The 22,685-nt window shown below is 31.4% G+C and overlaps 1 protein-coding gene across 3 annotated transcripts in view; it reads left to right on the forward strand.

Moving 5' to 3' along the window:
* The window catches only part of LOC129917664 (prolactin-releasing peptide receptor), a 123,169-nt gene that overhangs the window by 85,417 nt on the left and 15,067 nt on the right, over positions 1-22,685 (forward strand). For all 3 annotated transcript variants that reach the window (XM_055997705.1, XM_055997704.1, XM_055997703.1), the window contains one exon: positions 4,409-6,367. In XM_055997705.1, coding sequence (XP_055853680.1) covers positions 4,585-6,363 — 1,779 coding nt within the window. In that variant the 5' untranslated portion in view covers positions 4,409-4,584 and the 3' untranslated portion in view covers positions 6,364-6,367. The remainder of the gene's footprint in view (positions 1-4,408; positions 6,368-22,685) is intronic.

The raw sequence follows: 22,685 nt of genomic DNA on the forward strand, positions 1-22,685 counted from the left end.
CACACCTTTTTTTTCGACGGAAGACCATTTTCTTCCAACTGGAAATGCTTTTTGCCTTTTTGACATCATAGTTAAAAGGAGACTTTTCTAAATTAGATTTAAAGCCAGACAAGCAATTTTGGGTAGAAAAAGTAAAATCCCTTGAGAAGGGAAAACGCCCCAAGATTATGCTTATTATGGACTTTTAGTCCAGTCCGTCACTGGCAGTGTGATGAAGGGAGACGACATTGCTTAACAAGAAAAAATAACACTAAGGGCAATGCACCCAATCCCACCATTAGACCATATCACACTGGACAAAGATAAAATGATAAAAAAAAGATGAAATAAAGAGTGAATCCTTTTTTTCTTCCTTTCCTTTTTTTTGAATAGAACATAACATCTCCTAAGCTTTGGGGTTAAAATGGGTACCTTTTTTTTTGTTATTTGACCATTTCTCTCTGAACAACAATAGAAAAGCAAGCATAACAAAAAAAAATAATTGCATTATATCCTTAATTAGTGACCGCATGCTGATTGTCTAGAAGCTTTGTCCGTTCGTCCTCCCATTTCAAGTTTTCTTTGCTGTCTCGCTGTGGGTATAATTTATTGCTTTTGCTCTTTCAGAAGGCCGCGACTTTGTTTGTATACACTTTTTCTTTTTATCGTTATATCCTGAAGTGGTATTACATAAAAATTAAACCGACAAAAGCACTCAAGCTCAAAACACTTAACACAAACAACAACTGGCATCATAAAACCAAATAAACTTAATCTAACTAAGTTGATTTAGTTTGATAGAGGTTGGCTTTAGTTAGCTAGCTAAAATAACATGATATTTACTTTCAGAATAAAAGTTGAAACATATTTTTCTTGTTTTGTTTTTTGGAAAAAAAAAGAAAAAGTTTTGAAACTTTTATCATCATCTGATTGACACTATCCAATTTCTTTCGTATACAAAGTCAAACTTATTATAATTAAACAAGTTGTTATCCGTAAAATTTATGAATTTTGAATAACAACCATATAATTTATTTCTTGGGTTTCTCTCTCAAAAACATTGAAATGAAGAAATCCCCTTTCTTTGTAATAATTTTAGCTTCATCAAAATAGAGGCCAGAATTATAATATAACAGAGGGAACAGGAAATTTTATTATTCTTGAGGATTTCGAATCTCCTTGAAGACGGATTCACAAAATTATGATCAAATTCTTACAAGTAACCTAACAGGTAGTAGAGGACTCCTTAATGAATAAAAAAGGAACGACTCACTTCTTGGAAAACATACCACCTCACAAACCTCCTCCATTTTGCATTTCATCTTAACTAACTGGAAGTTGAATTAGGTTACGTTACGTTGGTTATAAAAATGTTTTTGATTAACATTTTGTGTGTCTTGAACAAAGGGAAGAGTGTGATGAGAATAATTTTGCTCCAACATAATATTTCTATAGATACAAGGCACTTATTAAAAAGTTTGAGAAGATTTTTTTTTGATTGAAATGTATAAGGATGAGTTTTGAAATGGGGATTATTAAGGTAAGAAATGAAGAATGTGTGAATGAAGATGAATGTGTGAAATATTTTGTAAGAAACCTAATAATTGCAATTTCACATTCGCACTTCCTCCAAATAAAAAAAAAAAATGAATCAGTGAAGAGTTTTTTTTTAGAAAGGAACAAAATTAGAATGATATAATGAAATATATGAGTGAAAGGAAATAAAATTTGAAAGAAAATGAGGGTAGAAAATAAGGTATTGTTGTTAATCAGTGCAAAGAAGATACAAATGAAAATTTAAAATTCCATAAGCTTCTTTCTTTTTGTTTGATGAAATATTATTTTTTAAAGCAATTTTAAACTTTCGAATTCTCAAAAATAATAACTACTTTCATTCTATTCGAATTACCATTTCAGTTTCAACTCAATTTATTTTGCATTCATTGACAATATTTGATATAAATTAATAATTTAATAATATCTGAAAAAATGTATAAGATAATAGATCTTATAGTAAAGTACCTACTTAAGATAAAGATAGACCTTAAATATTTACATATTTTACATATTTCGAAAAAATAAAGTGATACTTAAATTTTTACAATGCGTAAATGGTATACAAATAAATTAATTGAAAACTATAATTTTTCATGAAAAAATCAATTTTTTTTTTATGTTAACCTATAATAAATTGTATATCATCTGAAAGCTTATTGATTTAGCTTAAAATATTTGTATCGACAATACCTTTACGAAATCTACAGTAAGAGCTAGAATTTTTTTAACCCAATCAGTTTTCATAAAAAAAAAAGAAAAAAATCAATCTTTTTTATCTTCTTAAACTCTTAAATCGATTTTTTACTATGACAACCTATAATAAATTTTATATCACGTAAAAGCTTGTTATTTTCCCTTTTATATGATGATCCATAATAGACCCCTAATCTTTTTTTTTCATTTTTTTTAATATTATTTTTCAAGTTGTCAAAAAAAAAATGTCCCCTACCTATAATCACTACTTTGTCATGTTTTAGTTTTAGAAAACCATTTATAACTTGGTTTTGAAATGTTGTAGAATTTTTTCAAAACCATTGTCAACCTAATAATAAATGTATCTATCAATTAAATCAAAATTCAATTTTCTTCAACGTCGCGTTTAGAAAATAGCCACTTTTTAGCAATTTTGTTTTACCCCTATTTACCCTATTAAATGATGGAATTTTAAAAGTCCTTCAGCATTATTCAATTTAAGGTTATTATTTTTCAAATAAGCTATAGAAAATTTTTGTATCTCCAAATAGTTTATTTTTATAATAATTTTATTATTAATTGAAATTTTTGCCGCACTGCTAAAAATTTCAGGTGGAACGGGGCAAAATAGCGTCACTTTTTCGTGGGTGCTGCCATGGTTCATCGATTTATAAGCCGTTAGTAAAAAAAAAAAAAACTAAAAAATGGCGTATCGAGTATTTGTTGAGACGAAGCGATTGCTGTTAAGTTTTTGAAAAACAATTGAGTATTACTCCAGTGACATAGGTCTGAAGTTTTAGACGACATTTTTTTTGAGCATTTTCACTCTTTTGGCCAAAACTTCGTAAAACCGGTAAATACAAAAAAAATAAAAAATGGCGTATCGAGTATGTGGTGAGACGAAGCGATTGCCGTTAAGTTTTTGAAAAACAATTGAGTTTTACGGCAGTGGCAGAGGTCTGAAGTTTTAGACGACATTTTTTTGGGAATTTCTGACTCTTTTGGCCAAAACTTCGTAAAAACGGTAAAGAAAAAAAAAAACTAAAAAATGGCGTATCGAGTATTCATTCAGACGAAGCGATTGACGTTAAGTTTTTGAAAATCAGTTGAGTTTTACGGCAGTGGCAGAAGTTCGAAGACCAGCAGTTAAATTGTCTGCAAAGTTCAGGGTCATCAAAATGTTACCAAATGACTAATATTATTTAATCTTTTCAACAACTCTTTTAAAGAAGCATAACACCCAATTTTTCAACATCCTACTTCCACCAAAATAACGCAAGTGTTAATAGACCAAAAAAAAATAATTTTAACATCAAATACCTCTTAGCAAAGCAACAATAGATACTTTTCAAAATTACTTTCGCGAACTTTTACTCACAGTCTTTCTACCTATTCATTAACTCTGTCTATTTGGTTTGCGTTGAAGAAATTTGTAATTACAAAATCCTTGAAAAAATACCTCACAAACTTTCAAATTACAATTGATCGAAATTTCATTTTTGAAGCACATAGTACAAGAGTAGGTAAAGAGTAGAAGCTATCCGGGTAAAAGTATATACCTATCCTCAAATCCAATTAATTACAATCCTTTTCCTTCCTTCTTTTACTTCTTTATATTCAAAATGAAACTAAACGCAAACCTCATCAATTAAATAACAAACAAAAGTTGTAAATTAATCAGGATGCTCTTTCGACATTTTGTGTAAGTAAACAAAGACGATATCTATCTACCTCTCTATTATTCGAAGAACATTTTCAAACTGTCCTCGAAAGGAAATCCTATTTATCCTGTTTTACCAAAATGCGCGAGATGTTGCCAACAAATTTGCTATAGATTTGATTTGTTTCTGGTAACTGACAGCGCACAAAACTTTAATGACTTTCCTGTGAGTTTCATTCAAAAGAATTCTCTGCCACTGCCACCGCATTCAAACACAGCGAAATCTAATTAAAATTGCGAAATTGTGCGGTATTCTATTTGGCCAACACATTTGGCTTTGAAACCTTGAAAACAAATCGCATCCAACTTCTCCTTTTTTTTTTTTACAAAAAACACACAAAATTAAAAAAAATCCTTGTTATTCGCATATCCTTTACACCATTATCATCAATGGTGGTTTATTTATCTTTCATTTCTGCATCTTTAATTAATTGACTTGACGTTTTTTTTCTTTTTCAGGTACAAATGGTGTTGTTGCCAGTTTCCTTTTTGAATCAAAGCCACACCCTTCGATATGAATCCATAATTTCTTGGCAAAAGACGACAACTTCCAAGAATTAAAAAAAGGAAATCTCTTCCATTCACATTGTCCACGAAGCATATACAAACTTGTGAAACCATGGAAACATAGAAGAATGCAGAATCCATCTACGTCGAAATACTTGGTGCAGATTGCAATTGCCAGTATGAATGCAACAGATGCCTTCAACAACAAGAGCTTCAGTTATGAATACAACAACACAATGCCTCCATCGCTCCTCACAACCGCCACGACGACGATAGCAGCGGCAGCAGCCAGAACCATGACAACAAACACTCACTATACATCTTCCTTCCTGCCCACATTCTCAGCGACAACGACAACAACGCCTTCTTCATCTTCCTCCCTTTGGTCGACAACAATCGCTGGTGGACAGAACGACACACTTATGGCGGCACGGTCAGCGGACTCCCCGGATGTCATCAAATACGAGCTGGTGCAGATATTCTTCTGCATTCTCTACTCGACGGTGTTCGTCCTGGGAGTCTTTGGCAATGTACTTGTGTGCTATGTAGTCCTTCGTAATCGGGCAATGCAAACTGTGACAAATATTTTCATAACCAACTTGGCCCTCTCCGATATCCTTTTGTGTGTGTTAGCTGTTCCATTTACCCCACTCTACACGTTCATGGGCCGTTGGGCGTTTGGTAAGACGCTTTGTCACCTAGTGTCCTTTGCGCAAGGATGCAGCATATACATATCCACATTGACGCTCACCTCAATTGCAATCGATAGGTATTTCGTGATCATCTATCCTTTCCATCCGAGGATGAAGCTGTCCACCTGCATCGCGATTATTGTCAGCATCTGGGTGATATCATTGTTGGCAACCCTGCCTTACGGCATGTATATGAAAGTGGTAGCGGAAGAAACTAATCCAGCGCCAACGACGCTGCGACCAGTCACGGACAATTCTACTGTTCCACACAGTTCCAGTCGATATCCGCTGTCTGCGTGGACGTTTGCCTTTGAAAATACAACTTCGTCTTCGTCGTCAGTGGTGCCAACGTATTGCGAAGAGAATTGGCCATCGGAACAGTACCGCAAGGTTTTCGGATCGGTCACGACCATTCTGCAGTTTGTGCTTCCCTTCTTCATCATATCAATCTGCTACATTTGGGTGTCGGTGAAACTGAATGCTCGAGCTAGGGCTAAGCCCGGGAGTAAAAGCTCGCGTCGGGAAGAGGCCGACCGGGATCGAAAAAAACGGACAAACCGGATGTTAATCGCAATGGTGGCCGTGTTCGGTTTGTCCTGGCTGCCAATCAATGTGGTGAATATTTTGGACGATTTTTATGAAAAATCCAACGAGTGGCGGTTTTACACGCTGTTCTTCTTTGTCGCGCACTCAATTGCCATGTCGTCGACTTGCTACAATCCGTTTTTGTATGCCTGGCTGAATGAGAATTTCCGCAAGGAGTTCAAGCACGTTTTGCCGTGCTTCAATCCTTCCAACAACAACATTATCAATATAACACGCACTTACAATCGCTCCGACCGCAACACTTGCGGTCCCAGGCTGCATCACAACAACGACACGGAGATGGATAATGGGGATAACAATTTAATGCTGACGGAAGATAAATGTGCGAAGAAGAAGGATATTATTATACCACGTGAGGCAACTTATGGGAATGGGCAGGCTGCGATGACGGGTGGTGGGGGTAAACGTGATAAGAAAGGAGTTGACATTTTGTTGAATGATGATCCTTTGAAGGAGGATAATGAGGTGGATTCGGGCGATGAGCAGACGGTGGAGATGAGATTTTGTGAGACACCGTTTATGAGTTCGGACAATACGACGGGATGTAGTAATTTTGAGACGAGCACAACGGACAACGAAAGGACAAATGTATCTTTGATATCTAACTAAGAGGGTGAGTTTTTTTGTTATTTCTTTTTTATTTTCCCAGATGGGGACATATACATTAGGGTGTGTCACTTTTGTATGGCTGAAATTAAAGTTATATTAGGGTAGGTAAAAAAAAAATTATTAAATCGTTTGTCTTTGGCTCAATCAAAACGTTTGTAATAGAATAAAAAACTTAATTTAATTTTTTTACCGATATCTCTGAACTTTGAATGTGAAAATGTTTGAAATTTTCTGTTAAAATATAGTCCTGCATTTTATCTATTTACTGTATAAATTTCATTTATGTATCTATCGAAATAAAAAAGATATTAATAAAAAAAACTGATGAAAACGGTCAAAAAATGTTGGGCAAAAGGTATCTTTTTCCTGTTTTTCGCTCAAATATCATTTTGAAAACCTAGCTTTTTGCACATGCATTCATATTTTTAATATCTATTAGGCATGCAAGTTTCAAATTTTATGGAATACTTTAAAAAATTCTGAAAAATAAAAAATCCACCCGAAAAAACGCAAAAAAAAAATGTTCAGAAAATCATATTTCGAAATCTAGCGAATAAGAAAAAAATCCGTATTTTTTTTATAAACTTATTACACTGGTCAACAAGGTTTTTGCCACAACAACCAAAATATACTTTTCTAGTAGTTTTTGATGTGCTCGAATCTGAAGTCAGAAAATTGTTATTGGCCTCCGTTTTTTAAATATTATCGTTAGAAAATGTCAAAAAACGTCATTTTGGCTGCTTTCAAGGTTATGTTTTGATGTGGGGTAATACATTATGAATAAATTTGTAACGGTGGCTATAAGAACTGATTTTATTCTTTCCAAAAATTTTTAAATGTTTCCGATACCTCTTTTACTGCCCGAGATATTTAAAATTTAAATAGCGGTCTTTGAATCAGAAACAACACTGGCCAAACAAATTAAACTTTTTTTGCCACAAGAACCAAAATATACTTTTCTGAAGGTTTTTGGGTTGCTGAGCTCGAATCCGCAATCAGAAAAATTTTATTAGCCTTAGTTGTTGAAATATTACCGTTATAAAACGCAAAATAAAGGTTTTTTTTATAACGGTTATATTTCAAGAACGGAGGCTAACAGAATTTTTCTGATTGCAGATTCGAGCTCAGCAACCCAAAAACCTTCAGAAAAGTATATTTTGGTTCTTGTGGCAAAAATTCTGTGACCAGTGTCTTAATCTTTAAATTAAGTTTAGTTTCTCTTTGGCTTATTAACTGAAACTTAAGATATCTCGAGCAATAAAAGAGATATCGGGAAAATTTAAACAGTTTTTGAAAGTAGAATATCAGTTCTTATAATAACCGTTACAAATTTGTTTATAATGAATTACCCCACATAAAAACAGAACCTCGAAAACAGCCAAAATGACGTTTTTTAGCATTTTATAACGGTAATATTTCAAAAACGGAGGCCAATCAAATTTTTCTGACTTCAGATTCGGATTCAGCACTCCACAAAATACTAGAAAAGTATATTTTGGTTCTTGTGGCAAAAAAAAAGTCAAATTTTGTTGACCAGTGTTATTGGTGTAAGCCATGTTGTCGAAAAATATTTCTTCTACTCATTATACTACTTTGTCGAAAGTCTTTTTCATTTTTTTTAATAAACCTGTTTTTAACTTGGTTTTGAAATTTTTTCATTTTTTGTTAATCGATAAGAAAAATGGTTTTATAAAGAATTACTTTTTGTTTTCTAGGTATGTAGGTATTTGTTAATATCTTCAAAAGTATTTGTTCAAAAATCATCTGTTTTTCAGATTTTGACTTTAAATTAATAACATTACAGATAATTAAAAATAAAAGTTCTTAACTTAAAATAAAAAAAAAAAAAATTTCAATTTTTTTGTTTGTTTTTTTTTTTTTTTTTTTAATTTTGAGTTTGCGGATTAATTTTTCCAAAACTAGTTGATGAAATAACTTGATTTAAAACATTAAATATAAGCAATGCAACTTTTAAAAGCTATTTACATTTAAAAAATTTCATAGTTGACCACTTTGACACACCCTAATATAAATACACACATTCATACATTTTTTTCGCATTCAATAAAATTGAAATTTTATCGAGAGTTTATTCAAATTGATGAGGTATGTCGCAGCTGTCTTGCACCAAAGAGACAGAGTGTTTTGGGGGTATTCATGTGAGCTGTCAGTTTTCACAGGGAATTTTATATTTTCATATTTTTATATCTCGGACATATTTTTCCCTCAGGTATTGTCATGGCTTCTTTTTGAAATCTCCTTCTCACTCTTTAACTCAAACGACTGGACATCAAAATGCTTGTATTTTATGCTGCTCTTGACATGCAATTAAAATACATAATACATTTTGGACTAATTCTCCACTGGGGAGTTACTCAAACAAAACAATTAACTTATGAGTTTAAATTGAAATATTTTGGTCATGTATTAAAAATATGAAAGGATTTATGTATGTTTGTTTTACCTAGGTATATTGATTTTTGAAATTATAAAAGTCATAATCGAGTCTTTGAAAAAAAAAAAAAATCAAAATGCATCAAAAGTAATGCGCAAGAAATCCTTATTGTCCTTTTTTACTTGTTTCTTTTTTTTTAAAGAAAAAACTAAATGCAAACTATGCAATAAGTAAAACAGAAGACTAATAAAAAGGAAATATACAAATTTCAGTCTTTGCAATTGTTGTTGAGTCCTTTTTTAATTTACAACACTACTTAAGGCTCCTTGCAATATTTTTTTTTTTTTTGTTCTATGTTTTATGTCATGCTCTGAGCACTTTAAAAGAAAGTTTTGACTGAATTTTTAAGGTTTTCTTGTTTCATTTATTTTAATTCATTGTTAGCTGTTTTGCTGGTTTGTTATGCGAATAATTTTCTTAAATTTCTCATTGTTGAAAAAGTCCTTTAGCTTTTTTGAAGGATTTATTTAACTTTTAACTTTATGCCTGTGTTATGTGTGTTTACGTTGTTTGAAAAAAAAAAGACACATGCAAAATTGAGAAAACAAAATAAAAAAAAAACTCTCAACCGGAACCTATGGTTCCCACAGGAAAAATGGGTTTAACAAAATCCTCCAAAGTTTTGTTTTATTTTCTTTCTTTTTAACGTTTCGCTCAACGAACCATACAATTTTTATTTTTTTTTTTTTCGCTGAAACTTTGTTAACTTTTAAGCCAACAAAGGTTGGTATGGTAAGAGTAGGAAACCTCTTTACCATCATTTGATGTATTTGAAAACTTCTCAGACGGAGACGCCTTTTGATAGGTTAACCGTTTACATATTTGTATTGAATAAGTTTGAAGGATGTTTTGAATTAAGTTTAGAAATACCAAAAAGCACCTTGTGTTATTAACTGGATTAGGTGAAATAAGGCATATAAACTCATTTTGGGGAATGGGTTGATGAATTTTTTGGAAATTTTGTTTTTTCTCGTATGTTTTAATAATTTCTTAAATTTTTTTTTTTATTTGAAAAATGTTAAAATATAAATGGAAATTATAATATTTATAACTGAAAAATTCGTGTAGGTATCTACTAATTTTGTTTATTTAAAGTGAAAAAAGCGAAAGTATTCTCTAAGCATGTCTTTAAGTTTTTTGAAAAATTTCTCAAAAAAAAAAGTTTTTAATGAAAACTTGATCATAATGCCGATATTAGTAAAGTTAAAATATCTCAAAAACGACTGCAACGATTTTGTTAAAAAAATTCAAATGTTAGTTTTGAGGCAAGCTCCATCTTTATATAAAAAAACTTTTTTTGAAAAAAATTATTGACGGTACCTGCCATAAAACGGTTTTTTTTTTAATCCGATTTTCTCCGAAACTACTGATTTCATTTCCACGAAACTTTTTGTAAAAAAGCATTTGTATGATTTTAATATAAGCCTAAAATTAAATTTTGAAAAATACATTTTTGGATTTTTAAAAAATTTTGAACATTTTTTTTTGAAAAATCAAATTGAAATTTTGGTTTTAGATGTTGATCAGTGATTTCTACAAAATGGCATACCAATTCTATTTTAAAACTTTTTTCCAAAAAATGATTTATGAAAAATTTGTTTTTTAAAAAACTGCTCTAAAAAACTGTCCTAAAAACTTTAGCAACTTGCACCCGAAAAGCAAATTCGTGAGTTTTATTTTTCTACCATTCGTTTTTGGACAACTTCTATAATTCAAAAGTACATAAAAGTACATAAATATTTAAAGAAATATTAATATTGACAACGAAAGTTTAAGATTCCCTTTTTTGCTTTTCATAAAAGTTCAAACTTCAACTATACTTATTTATTAACATAAAGCAAACTGAAACTTGAATACAAATATGAAGTATTTATCCCCTAACAAATCTACTCATGCTTTGTCAAATATAATAAATTTTTACTTTCGAAAATAAGGTATTTACTTAATTGTTTTAACAAATGTTCTATTATTCAACTTTTCTCTTGAGTTTTGAATACAAATGACATACATTTACTTATGTAAATGAAATGAAAATATTACCTTATCATAGAATTTCTGAGGAATCTTAAATAGTTCATGTTAAGTTTATATAGCACTTGAATGTTACTATTTTATATTTGCAGCACTTGAAACAAAGACAATACTTATTTATTCATTTGACAAAAGGTTCATAAAGTAAAGAAGTCCTCTCCGCCCTCTTGTTTAAATAATACCTCATTAACTTAAAAGCATTGTAGGCATGTATTATACATTCTAAAAATACTGTTATTAGCAAAAAAGTACCTATTTCAGTAAAAAATAAAAGTTCTATGAATTTTTAGAAATTTTAAAGAGGTCTCGAGTTTTAAGCAGCTCATAGGTTTGTAAAAGACGAAAACTATAACAAAACTCAAACTTTGTCAGCGGTAGAAATGTTATATGTATCTCTTTTTAACCCTAGTTTACAAATTGGGGTTCGTGCGAACCCCAACGCATGTTTAAATGGTTATAACTTTTTTCTAAATCGTTTTTTCGACTTGGGATGAAAACTCAGTGAACGAAATTCATTTTTGTTTACGTTTTTTGTCTTTTTTCCATAAAAGCGGTTCTATATTATTTTTTGGAATTTTTTTCTGAAAAAAAAGTCAGAAACCAAACTTGGGGTTCGTGCGAACCCCAACGCATGCTTAACTTTTTTCTAAATCGTTTTTTCGACCTGGGATGAAAACTCAGTGAACGAAATTCATTTTTGTTTACGTTTTTTGTCTTTTTTCCATAAAAGCGGTTTTATATAATTTTCTGGAATTTTTTTCTGAAAAAAAGTCACAAACCAAACTTGGGGTTCATGCGAACCCCAAGACTTTAAATGGACTATTTTCAACAATTTTTATTAGGTATATTTTGGCAAAAATATACCTGTTATATATACGTGTTATCATAAAAAGACACCGCAACTGTCACCTTAATCAATAACAGAAGGAGACAATGCATCAAATTGTTGATAATGAACAATTAGAGGTGCATAAAAGCTTTGGGGTTCGCGCGAACCCCCAAGTTTGGTTATTGCATTATTTTGCGTGCGGTAAACTAGGGTTAAAGCTAAACTAAAAAAAGTTCACTGTGGCGTATACGTAACTTTTTTTCTAGAGAAAAATTATACTATATTGAGCAAAAAAATATTTTAGTGATAATAATTGAAATTAATTTGATTTTATTACCCATACATTGGCCGACAAAATTACTTCAGCTCTATACCCCAAAGAGGCATAATGAATGACGTCTTTTTTGATAAATTCTTCGTTCTTCATACAAATTTCAATAGAATTCAATTGAGACAAAAACCATGCCGTAAATTATTGAAAATAAATTGGTTAAGTGTTTTATCGTGTCCTCCGTCCATTTAGCTCTTAATCCATACCAACTTCCGTTAGATGAAAAGTAAAAAATAATATAAAAACTGGTCCAACGTTTTTATAGATCCTAACCTAATCTCTCAAATGCATCGGTTACAGTAGTTTATCTCAGGATATTTATACTCTACTTCCACTTTTATTCCCCTTTTTACGGAAGATTTAATAAATTGACTTTCTGCCATACAATCTCTCTCTCTCAGATCAAAACCTCTACTTGCGGAATTATTTCATTATTATTAGACGATGGCTACCTATTATATAGTTGTTTGGCTTTGGCTTTTTGGTTAAAAAGACTTTTTTTTTTATTTTATTGATCAATCAAACCAAAGTGTATAGAGTCCTTATGCTGGAAGCAAAATGAGAGATTCTGTCGAAAGGAAGAAGAAGGCTGCTAGTAGTTTTTTTTTCATGGTGGATAGATGGATTCAGGGCATGAAACGGATGGTGGTAAAAAGATGTAAATGCTAAGTATCTATTTTGTACATGTATAATGCATGTAGTCGTCGTCGTGTGTACAACATCCTTATAAAAACCGAAAGAAGAAGGGCAGAAAATGGAAAAATCATGAGGCGGAACTTTGTTACACTAAAAAGGAAGAACCATAATACTTTCTATGTGGCTTCGTGTGGCAAAGATAAACCTTCATTAAAACTATTTAAGGTTTAACGGATAGTAAACTACACAACATACATACTATGAATGCTTAGACATGTTGTATCTTTTTAAGGAAGCTTTAACCGATAAGGAAAACAACTATGAACAAAAAAAAAAAATAATAAAGAGGAAGGAACTTAGAGGGTTTTGGTTTTTTTTTTTTTGTTATTTTAGGGACTACATAACATTAGTGGGTATAAGTAGATATAAAAAAATAACAATTTTCTTTATAATCTAGAAACTATCCTTACTTCAAAAACAGGAGTTCTTTTTTTTTGGAAGGTACTTATATGGATTTTGTTTCGATGTTTTTTATGAGGATAGAGGATGGTAATGTTTTTCTCTCAGTACAACATCTTAATATTCAGAGCGTAAGCAACCGTAATTGGGTTGAGTGTTTATAACAGAAAAAAAGGGTTTTACTTTGAAAGAAGGTCTAAGCTTTTAAATAAGTACTTCTTGTAAATAAGTATTTCCTTTGAAGTTTGAAGAATTATACAAAATAGCTTAAACATTTTTCTTCTTGTGTGGGAAAATTTTTATAAAAAATATTCAATATTAAATATGTGCTTTTATATTTTAAGCTAAAAGTCAAGAAAGAAAAATACTGCAGGCGTTTTATGTTAGATGGTTGTAGTATAAAGAAAATTAACTACATATTTGGAGGATTTTCTCGTTGATTTCTAACTAAACGACGAATTCTTTTCAACGCTATTTTACACTTATTGCTATTCACTTTCAATTGTATAAAAATAAATCGAGTTCCCGAGTAAAAATAGAAATTGAATAGTAATAGTAAAAAAAATTAAAAATCTTGAACGCCGCACCACAGCTGCACCACCGCCACACCACGACTACACCACGTCCGCACCATTTCATTTTGTATGAAAAATTCGCTGCACCATGATACATAAATTGGGATTATTGAAAATTAAAAAAAAAACTACCAACGAGAAGGAGATTCAACGCCTTAACCACTCGACCACCAAGTCATGTTTGTACGAACTGGCAATTTGTTGCTTAAGTCAAAATAACTTTAAAGATAACTTAAACATTTGTATAAGTACGAGAATAGAATTTTTCATCATGGTGCAGACGTGGTGCGGCAGTGGTGCACCGAATTTTTAATTCAAAATGAAATGGTACGGATGTGGTGCAGTCGTTGTGCAGTGTTGGTGCAGCGAATTTTTTTTTTTCATATTTTTCATTTTTTCAAAATGAAGTGGTGCGAACTTGGTGCAACGGTGGTGCGGTGGTTTAAAAATTTTAAAAATGGTGCGGACGTGGTGCAGCGGTAGTGCGATGGCTTAGAAATGTTTGGTCATGGTACGGACGTGGTGCAGCGGTGGTGCGTCGCAAAAGAAATTTCTGATAATGGTGTGGACGTGGTGCAGTGGTAGTGCGTAGGAATTCCATTTTTACTCGGGTTACTATTTGATATAAATGCATTTTAATCCTTGTTATTTCCCAACCGCTTCACACTTTCATTACTGTTCTTTGACATTCTATTAAACATAAATTAGATATAAACTTGAAACGAATTCGTCGTTCAAACTTGGTTTTTTTTAAATTATTTTTTAACAGAATCCAAAGAGAACTTCTTTTAACAACAGATTTCATTAATGCACCTCATTAATACACAAAACCTCTTAAGAACAAAGGGTTTCTGTGTTAATGACAAGTTCTTATCAATCCACTAGAATCCTTTCCACATTAAGAATTGTAAATCACTGTCATTAATTATGATTAAGTCTCCATTTTACTACTGAATTCTTCTATATAAAAATGAATTATTAATTCTTAGATCATTAAACAGTCTTACATCAACAAAACACCAATCCACCTCCTTCTACCATAAAAATATTGATCTATAAACCCCGAAAATCATATCTGAACTGATGTCATAATGAAAATATAACTCGAAATGTGTCACACTCCATATAAATAATCAAGCTAATAATTCATTTAAATTATTCATCAGTTTTCGTTCTTATTTTGTTGTTGTCTGTTTTTAATGGCTGTCAAGTCTCTTGGGAGTTTCCGACTAACGCCCGACCTTATCGATAATAAGCCTCGTTAAGCAAATAACAAAAAAATATAAAAATACCCAAAATAAAAATATGCTCTGAGAGTTTAATGAAAGGCATATTTTGTATATTTTGTTTGAAGTATCGTCATGATAGATTGCTGACAAGGTTATGGACAGGGAAGCGCCGCCACCGGACATAAAAATTTGATTTATGATTGGGGGTATGGCAGCCATATACAAAAAAAAAAAAACAACAACAACAAAATTGAAATATTGTTTTATTTTTCGGTGCGTTTTTCGTAGTTGGGTGTGTCAAGGATTAATCAATGACTTTGTCGACATCATTTTTTATTTTTACCCCAATTTCGAGGGGAGGTTATCCTACAAAACTTAATGATAGATTCAAAACGATTATTAAAATTAATTGCTTAAATATGTTAAATTAAGTAGAAATAATGCTAACGTACCTGCTGAGAACATTTGTTTCTACTTTTTCTATTTCAAAAGGAGGGGTAAATAAATTCTCGAATGTGCATATAGCCATCAGGATACTCTGATCCTTGATAATTCTTTTATATAACATAAAGCCATTTATTCACACACATACACAAAAAAACAATTGATAGATATATATCTCAGTTTAAAATCCGTTACAACAAGCTCAATATTCTACCGCTGTGTTGATTAAGCGATTAGGGATACCATCAATCTTCTTCCTCATCTAAGTTAACGGCCGTTAAAACTGAGATGCCAGAGTATTTAATTTCCATCGAGATTGTGTAACGAACGTTGTTGGTTGGTGTCCATGTCGATTCTCTCCAAACACAGAGTATCCTTGTTTCATAGTCCTCCTCTGCCTATTCTATATAAATTGCGATAGTGACAGGAAGAACGTTCTACTGTGAATTAAAATCAATAAAACACGCCTCATTCACCCAACTTTCAAACTGCTTTTATCCTAAGGTTTTATAGCCAGAAGGCTAAGTTGAATAGAAAAAAGAGAAGACAAAAAAAAAAACGAGTGCCATTGATTAATAACTCGAGTAAATGACAAGGCTTTTCCACTTGCTTTAGACTAATTACTGGGCGTAGGCTTCTGCAATTAAGTCACACAAACTTCCTGGAAAAGTGAAAAACAAAAACTTCTGCCTATTCTTCTCCTTTCGGCAGTTACATGAAAATTTCATGTTAAAAACTTTTGAACTGCAGTATTTTTCGGGCTGCATAAAAAGTTTTTGTTTCACAATTTCTGAGAGAAATGGAAAAGAATTTGGTTCAAAATACTAGAAAACCCTCGATTAATTATGGCTTGCCATGACAGCCACAGCATGAGTTTATTGGAATTGAGTTACCGAGCCAGGATGGGGAGTTATTTTATATTGACTCAAATGTCAAATACCCGGAACTGTGTGTAACACAATTGAACAATAAATGAAAGGAGCCGCCAGGTGCCGTGGCGCCTTGCAATTGAATTTTTTTGTATTTTTTTTTCGTTTTCATTTTGGAAAATTTAATTAAACCCACACAGAAAGGATTGACCATTATAAAGGACAGACGACACACACACGAATTCACATTCCTTCTTTTTTGTTGGTTAAATTCACGTGAAGGACTCTATATACGGTCAAGCCCGAAAATAGCCATTGCTATCGGATAGATATAAGGACGTCGAGAATGTTGGGAAAATATCATTGTCGTCATCTTGTAGGAAAATAATGCGATATTGATACCAACAATGGTTGTGGTTTTGGTTCGTTTGGGAAAAACTTTTGCCGTTATGTGGCAAACGCTGCATTTTAATTTCCTGCAATTTCACTGGTATGCTATCTCATTGATATGTAGCTATGCGGTGTTGGTCTCTCTCCTGTGTCTTTTCGCTTTCGGCTCGAATGGCCTTTGGTTATTTTTTGTTGTCTGGCTACATTTTGTGGATTTTTTGAGCTGACACGGTTGAAAAGGTGATTGCTCATATTGTCTGTCAAATGACAGTCTTTCATGGTAAAAATCGTGTGATTAACCCTCAACCAGGTTGATTGAGAATGTTGACTACTGAGCATGAACGTGGCCAAAAGGTTCAAATTTCCTTTCGAATTCGAAAGTGTATACAGGAGACCTGTATACATTAATATTGACATCAACTGATATTTTCTCCTCTGAAGTTAATGGAATGTTGTTTTTTTTTTCAATTTTGTCTAGGGTAAAATAAAACTACATAGAAAAAGTTATTGTGCACATGTATTATGTTTACATGTTTATTAGAACGTTCGCTATTTCTGAATCAAGTTCCTAAATAGAAAAACTGTTTTTAAATAATAAAACAAAAAATCCCCTATTTTTTTCATATTTTTATTTTGACACTAAATGGCGCCCCAAGAGGGTTAAAGTTTTTTCTAATTTGAAATAGGTAAGTGTTGACTGATTAGGCCATTTTTTAAGATATAGACTTAAATTTGATGAGGTTCGTGTCTATATTAAACAACGTTTTCAAAAAGGTATAAATCATTTTTCTAGGAAAAAGGGTTTAGTCAGGGCATGCATGGGTTTTTAGGTTTATTAAAGGAAGCATGTTTTATTTAAACAAGCTTATGAAAAAGCATCAAAAATAAAATACAACCCAAAAAAAATAACATGCATGTCCTAACTAAACCCTTGGTCCTAGAAAGACAAGAAGACAAGAACTTCATTATAACAAATTTTGATCTATGTCTTTATCTAAAAAAATGGCCTCATCAGTCTACACATACCTATTTCAAATGAGAAAAACTTTAGCCCTCTTGGTCTAGTGTCAAAATAAAAATCTGAAAACAATAGAGAATTTTTTTAATTATTTAAAAACAGTTTTTCCACTTAGGAACTTGATTCTCAAAAAAAACTTAAATAACAAACGCCCTATTATTTTAGGTTGGGTCAAATATGTTTATGTATTCAAGAATTTTGTTTTCAAGTTTCAAATCCTAATAGCGCGAATGCGAATGGTGAAGACTAAGAAGGGTTTAAAAAATAATCAAAATCGGTTAAAATCTTCTGCCTCCAGTTTGGCCTTGAAACTTGAAAATAAAATTTAAAAATTGGGTTTTTAGAAAAAAAATTTACCACCCTAACGCCTAATTTTTTTTAATATAAAAGCTTTAGACAACTAATTTATGAGCTAAATATTAAGTAGAAAAGTTCGAATTGGGTAAGAACTTCCGGACTTCTGGCGTTTTGAAATTTGTCGAAATAATGCAAAATTTATATTTTTACGATAGTTTTTTTTTCATTTTTATGAACCATTTTATTTTTACCAAATAAGAAGTAGGTAAAAATGAAGTTGACATATGTAATCAGTGAAAGTCATGAACTTGCTAAAGATTTAAAAATCTGTCGGTCAAGCTGGCTTTGACTGTTTATCATTGTTCTCGCCACAGAGTGGTGCATTTGGTCTTTTATGGCGTCAAAAATCATTTGCACTGCCATTTCTTGACAAAAAGTCATGAAATTTAGGACACTGAAGTATATTAGTATGAGAAATACGAAAAAATGGAGGACAGAATAAGCGTAAATAGAATTTTCTTTTTCAAAACTGTACACAAGCAAGAAATTTAACTAAATGAATGTTAACGTTCGCTCTTGGATTTATGTAGAACTGTTCATATTTAAAGAAAAATTAAAACAAAGATCAAAAAGGACCAAAGTCGTAAAACACAATTTAGACCATTTTGTATGCTATTTCTTGGATTATTTTGTTAAAGTTTGCACTTTTTTGTATTTCTCATTTCTCTTTTTTATGCACATAAACAAACTTAAACAAAAATTCAAAGAAATAGCATAAAAACAGTGTAAATTGTGTTTTACGACTTTGTTACTTTCTGGTCTTTGTTTTAATTAAAAAAAAAAAAAATTTTCTGCACGAGCTTTACAGACCTAAAAGTATTTCACTCATTATAAAGATCTTTTCAATAATATACTAGGTCTTATGTGTTTATGTTTTACACCGATTGGACAAACCATCTCATTCTCTTTTCATCTTAAGTTGTTCAAAGCAAATGAGAACTTGAAACCATAAAAAACCTTGAAACCTCGACAAAAAAAGTTAATTTTCTTAAAACAATAAATTCACGCAACAAAATTAAATTGAAAATCATAACCATATGACCATAAAACTAAGCGACCTGTGGGTTTTGTTTCATGAAATCCTTTTTATGTTCCTGCCAACTCTTAATTAAAATTTCAAATGAACGATATAAAATTTTTAAACACAAACGAAATTAAATACTGTGTGAACCCTAATAAACTTGAAAACCAAAAAAAACTGACTCACCTAATAATTAAGATAAAGATTTAATGTGTGTAAAATCAACAACAAAAAAAAACGACAACCCACCACTTAAATAACAGCTTCTCACATTTAAAACCCATCAAAAAGCTATAAACGTTAATCTAGAAAAATTATACGTCCGCACATCTATAAACCTACAATAAACTCTCTTAAAGTTAATGTTTTATTTCCGACCCGAGCTAAATAATTTGTGTACCGAAATTATTAATCAAAACAAAAAAAAAAAATTCCTTTGGACAGTTCGCTCGAGGATGAAAACGTATTTTCCTCACATCGGAAGCCAATAAAGAAAAAAGGACCCATTTGTTGGACCGTATAGTCAGTTTGACTATAAGCTGACGACCTTTAATAAAAACTAAACAACAAAAGAGGCTCCCCATAAAAAGTAAATTTAAGGATATCATCAGACAGACAAAAAAAAACTTTTATTTACCATTTCCAAAATGTTGACAACAAAAAAAAAATATCGACAAATTATAGGATGATGAGATGATGACCATTCCTCGGCAATTTATTTGTTATGCTTAACAGTTTCTCATGTCCTTTCGAAACATAAATTTGATGGAGAATAATATTTTATGCTGTTCATGACTTTGTGTCAGTTTGCCGCCACAAAAATCTAAAAATCCAAACAAAAAAGGACAAAACATTCCTGATTGGGGATTTTTACAAAAAAAAAAAAAAAATGTCACACACATGAATGCATTTCTAGCCTAGTTAGGAAAGGACAGTTGTTTGTTTTTTTTTTTTTTTATTTGAAATTTTACACATATTGAAGGTTTGTTGTTCGTGCGTTGTCAGTCTTTGAGGGAAATCGTTTCATTTTTTAGACAAAATGATTGGGAATGACAAACTTGACAGGGGATATGATTAGGCTTCTTTTTTTATTTGACCAAATCATGCCATTCAAGTTGGCACTTGTGGATGTACGATCCAATTTAGTTTAAACACAATGAATTCTTTACTTTTGTTTTTGTATATTTTCCTCAATTAAAGTGATATATACAAATAAATGTTTCTTACTGAATTTTTAATATTCGTTTTCTTTTTATTTAACCCAAGAATCTAAAAACATTTAATTTAGGTGTTTTGTCCTTATTTCTACGAAAAAGCCCAACGAGTATCTGAAAATAGAAAATAATTTCTAATGATCACTTTTTGCAATTATTAAATTTTCTCAAGTTCGTGCATCAGCTCTTTTGTTTCAGTAGATAACATTGACTGAAGTCATATACGCTTGTTAAAACTAATATTTTATTTATACATATGTTTGTAGACATCTTCAAGCATGTTTAGCTGGGCTAAACCTTGATGTATTAAGGTATCAATACATTCATTTGGGTTGGAGCTGAATTCAAGTAAAAACAAATGAATTAAATCTGTATTCTTAAAAATATCATTTTTTTTTGGTTTGAGGAACTAAGTCCTTTTAGGATTTTGTTTCTTTTAAGAATTTTAATTAATACTTACTCACTTTAAAAAAAACAACATTTTTACACGGTTAAAAATTTTGGTGTAGATTCTACGAAAATTAGGGCATTTTAGGCAACACTAAAATTTTATTTTAAATTAATGTATAATTAATGTAAAATATAATACATAATGGTTATTATCTCTTTTATTTTGTTTTTTTTTTCACAAACTATGTGAAAATTATTAAAAAAATAACTGTGCAATAAAATAGCAATATTAAAAAATAATAATTTTTGCTTTAAAAAAGGCCTTATTCCAAAGGTATCTGTGTACATTTTTTTTAATTAATTATAACTTCGAAAAAATATTTCACTGAAATTTATAGATCAATATTTAATATCACGATTTCTTCTTTCCTTTGAAACAAGCTAATCATTTTAAAATTCCACCTTAATACACTAATCGCAAAGCTATTCTTAAAAGTCATTCTTGTTTGCTGTTTTATTGTCATGATTTCAATTAAAGAATATCTTCCTTTCGAATTCCTTTGCCTTGTTGAACTCAGTTTTTCTATCCTTTAAGGGATATCTATAAACGAGAAAAAAGGTTAATTCTTTTCCAAGATATCTCCAAGAAATTCTATACTAGAACTAAACGTAAAAACGTACTTCAATGGAATTTCTGCTCTTGCATTTTTCTTCTTCATTCCTATCACACCGGATGCGCTGTAGGATTTTTCATAAAAAAAAATAAAATAAAATCGGAAATTTTTCTCTTCATTTTTTTCTTTTTCAAATAAATCTACAAAAAGGATATCGACTTGTTATCAAGCTTTAAAGGTATATACCAGTCACGTTTCAATTTTACATCCTTTAGCAAATCAAATTCTTCTAAATTTATACCCACTTCCATCAACCCCACCTGGCAACCCAACCACCTTGAGCGTGTATTTATAAGAAATTATACAAAAGGAACTTTCTTCCGTAACGTGCATCTATAAACTTCCAGAATCTATACAACGCAGTGTAAAGGGCAAATTACGCCAAATATAAATACGAAAGAAGAAAATACGCAATTTATCTGTCAAATATTGATCTATTTGTGTTGAACCTTTACAAACTTACCAAGGAAAAAAATATATATAAAACATCCTTTTGGCAAAAAAAAAGTATAACCCTATACACAAAAAAAAAGTGTGTATCACCGGATTCACTTGGTTCCTGTGTATTCAATATCGAACTCGTCGATTGTAAAAATTCAATTTGTGCACATTCACCGGATGTGTGTTCCAAAAAAAGTCCCAAACTTCGATTGTGGCCTAAAGCGCACAAGACAATCTGCTGCTACTGCTTTTAAAAGTATAAAACTTTTTATCAGGATACATACCACTTCCCCCAAAGACAAGACAAGTCTGTCTTCTTGCAGAAGGATACAGATACAAAAATAATGGAGAATATATACCTTCTTATCCCTGCAAACCAAAGTGTTTCATAAATTCTCTTCACATGTGAATGTATATGTATATAAATATCCTTTTACATTCTAAAATACTTCCTACCCAGTCCTTTATATAAACCAAAATACCCAACATATTTTGTAACACATTTTACCGTTACATTATTCATTGCCACAGGCGGAAGCCTAATTTCCTTAGCCTTCAGCATCAGCACAAACATCAGCGGCATTTATCTTTCACAGAGATTATCCTCAAAATTTCACTTGAACAAAATCAAACAGCAGCCAACACATACACGTGGGATAGCTTCAAGGAGAGTATAGAGGATGAGTTGGTAGTAATTCATACTCCTTGACACTGTTCTTCCATTTTCCTTCTCTCAAATAGGTTATAGAATGTTGGTAGAGTGTGAGGACAACCATTTTGTGACTGAATGTCCACAACCTTGAAGCTTCTTGTGTGAAACTGCAAGGTATTGCGAACATTCTTTAGTGTCAGACAGGAAATAAAATTACACGTTCTGGTGAAATCATCAGGTGTCCTGCTGACTGACGATGACAATGCTCGATTTAAGTGTGCATTTTGTTTTGAGTCTTTTTAGTTGT

The sequence above is a fragment of the Episyrphus balteatus genome, chromosome 4, assembly GCF_945859705.1.
Source record: "Episyrphus balteatus chromosome 4, idEpiBalt1.1, whole genome shotgun sequence".
Lineage (NCBI taxonomy): Eukaryota > Metazoa > Arthropoda > Insecta > Diptera > Syrphidae > Episyrphus > Episyrphus balteatus.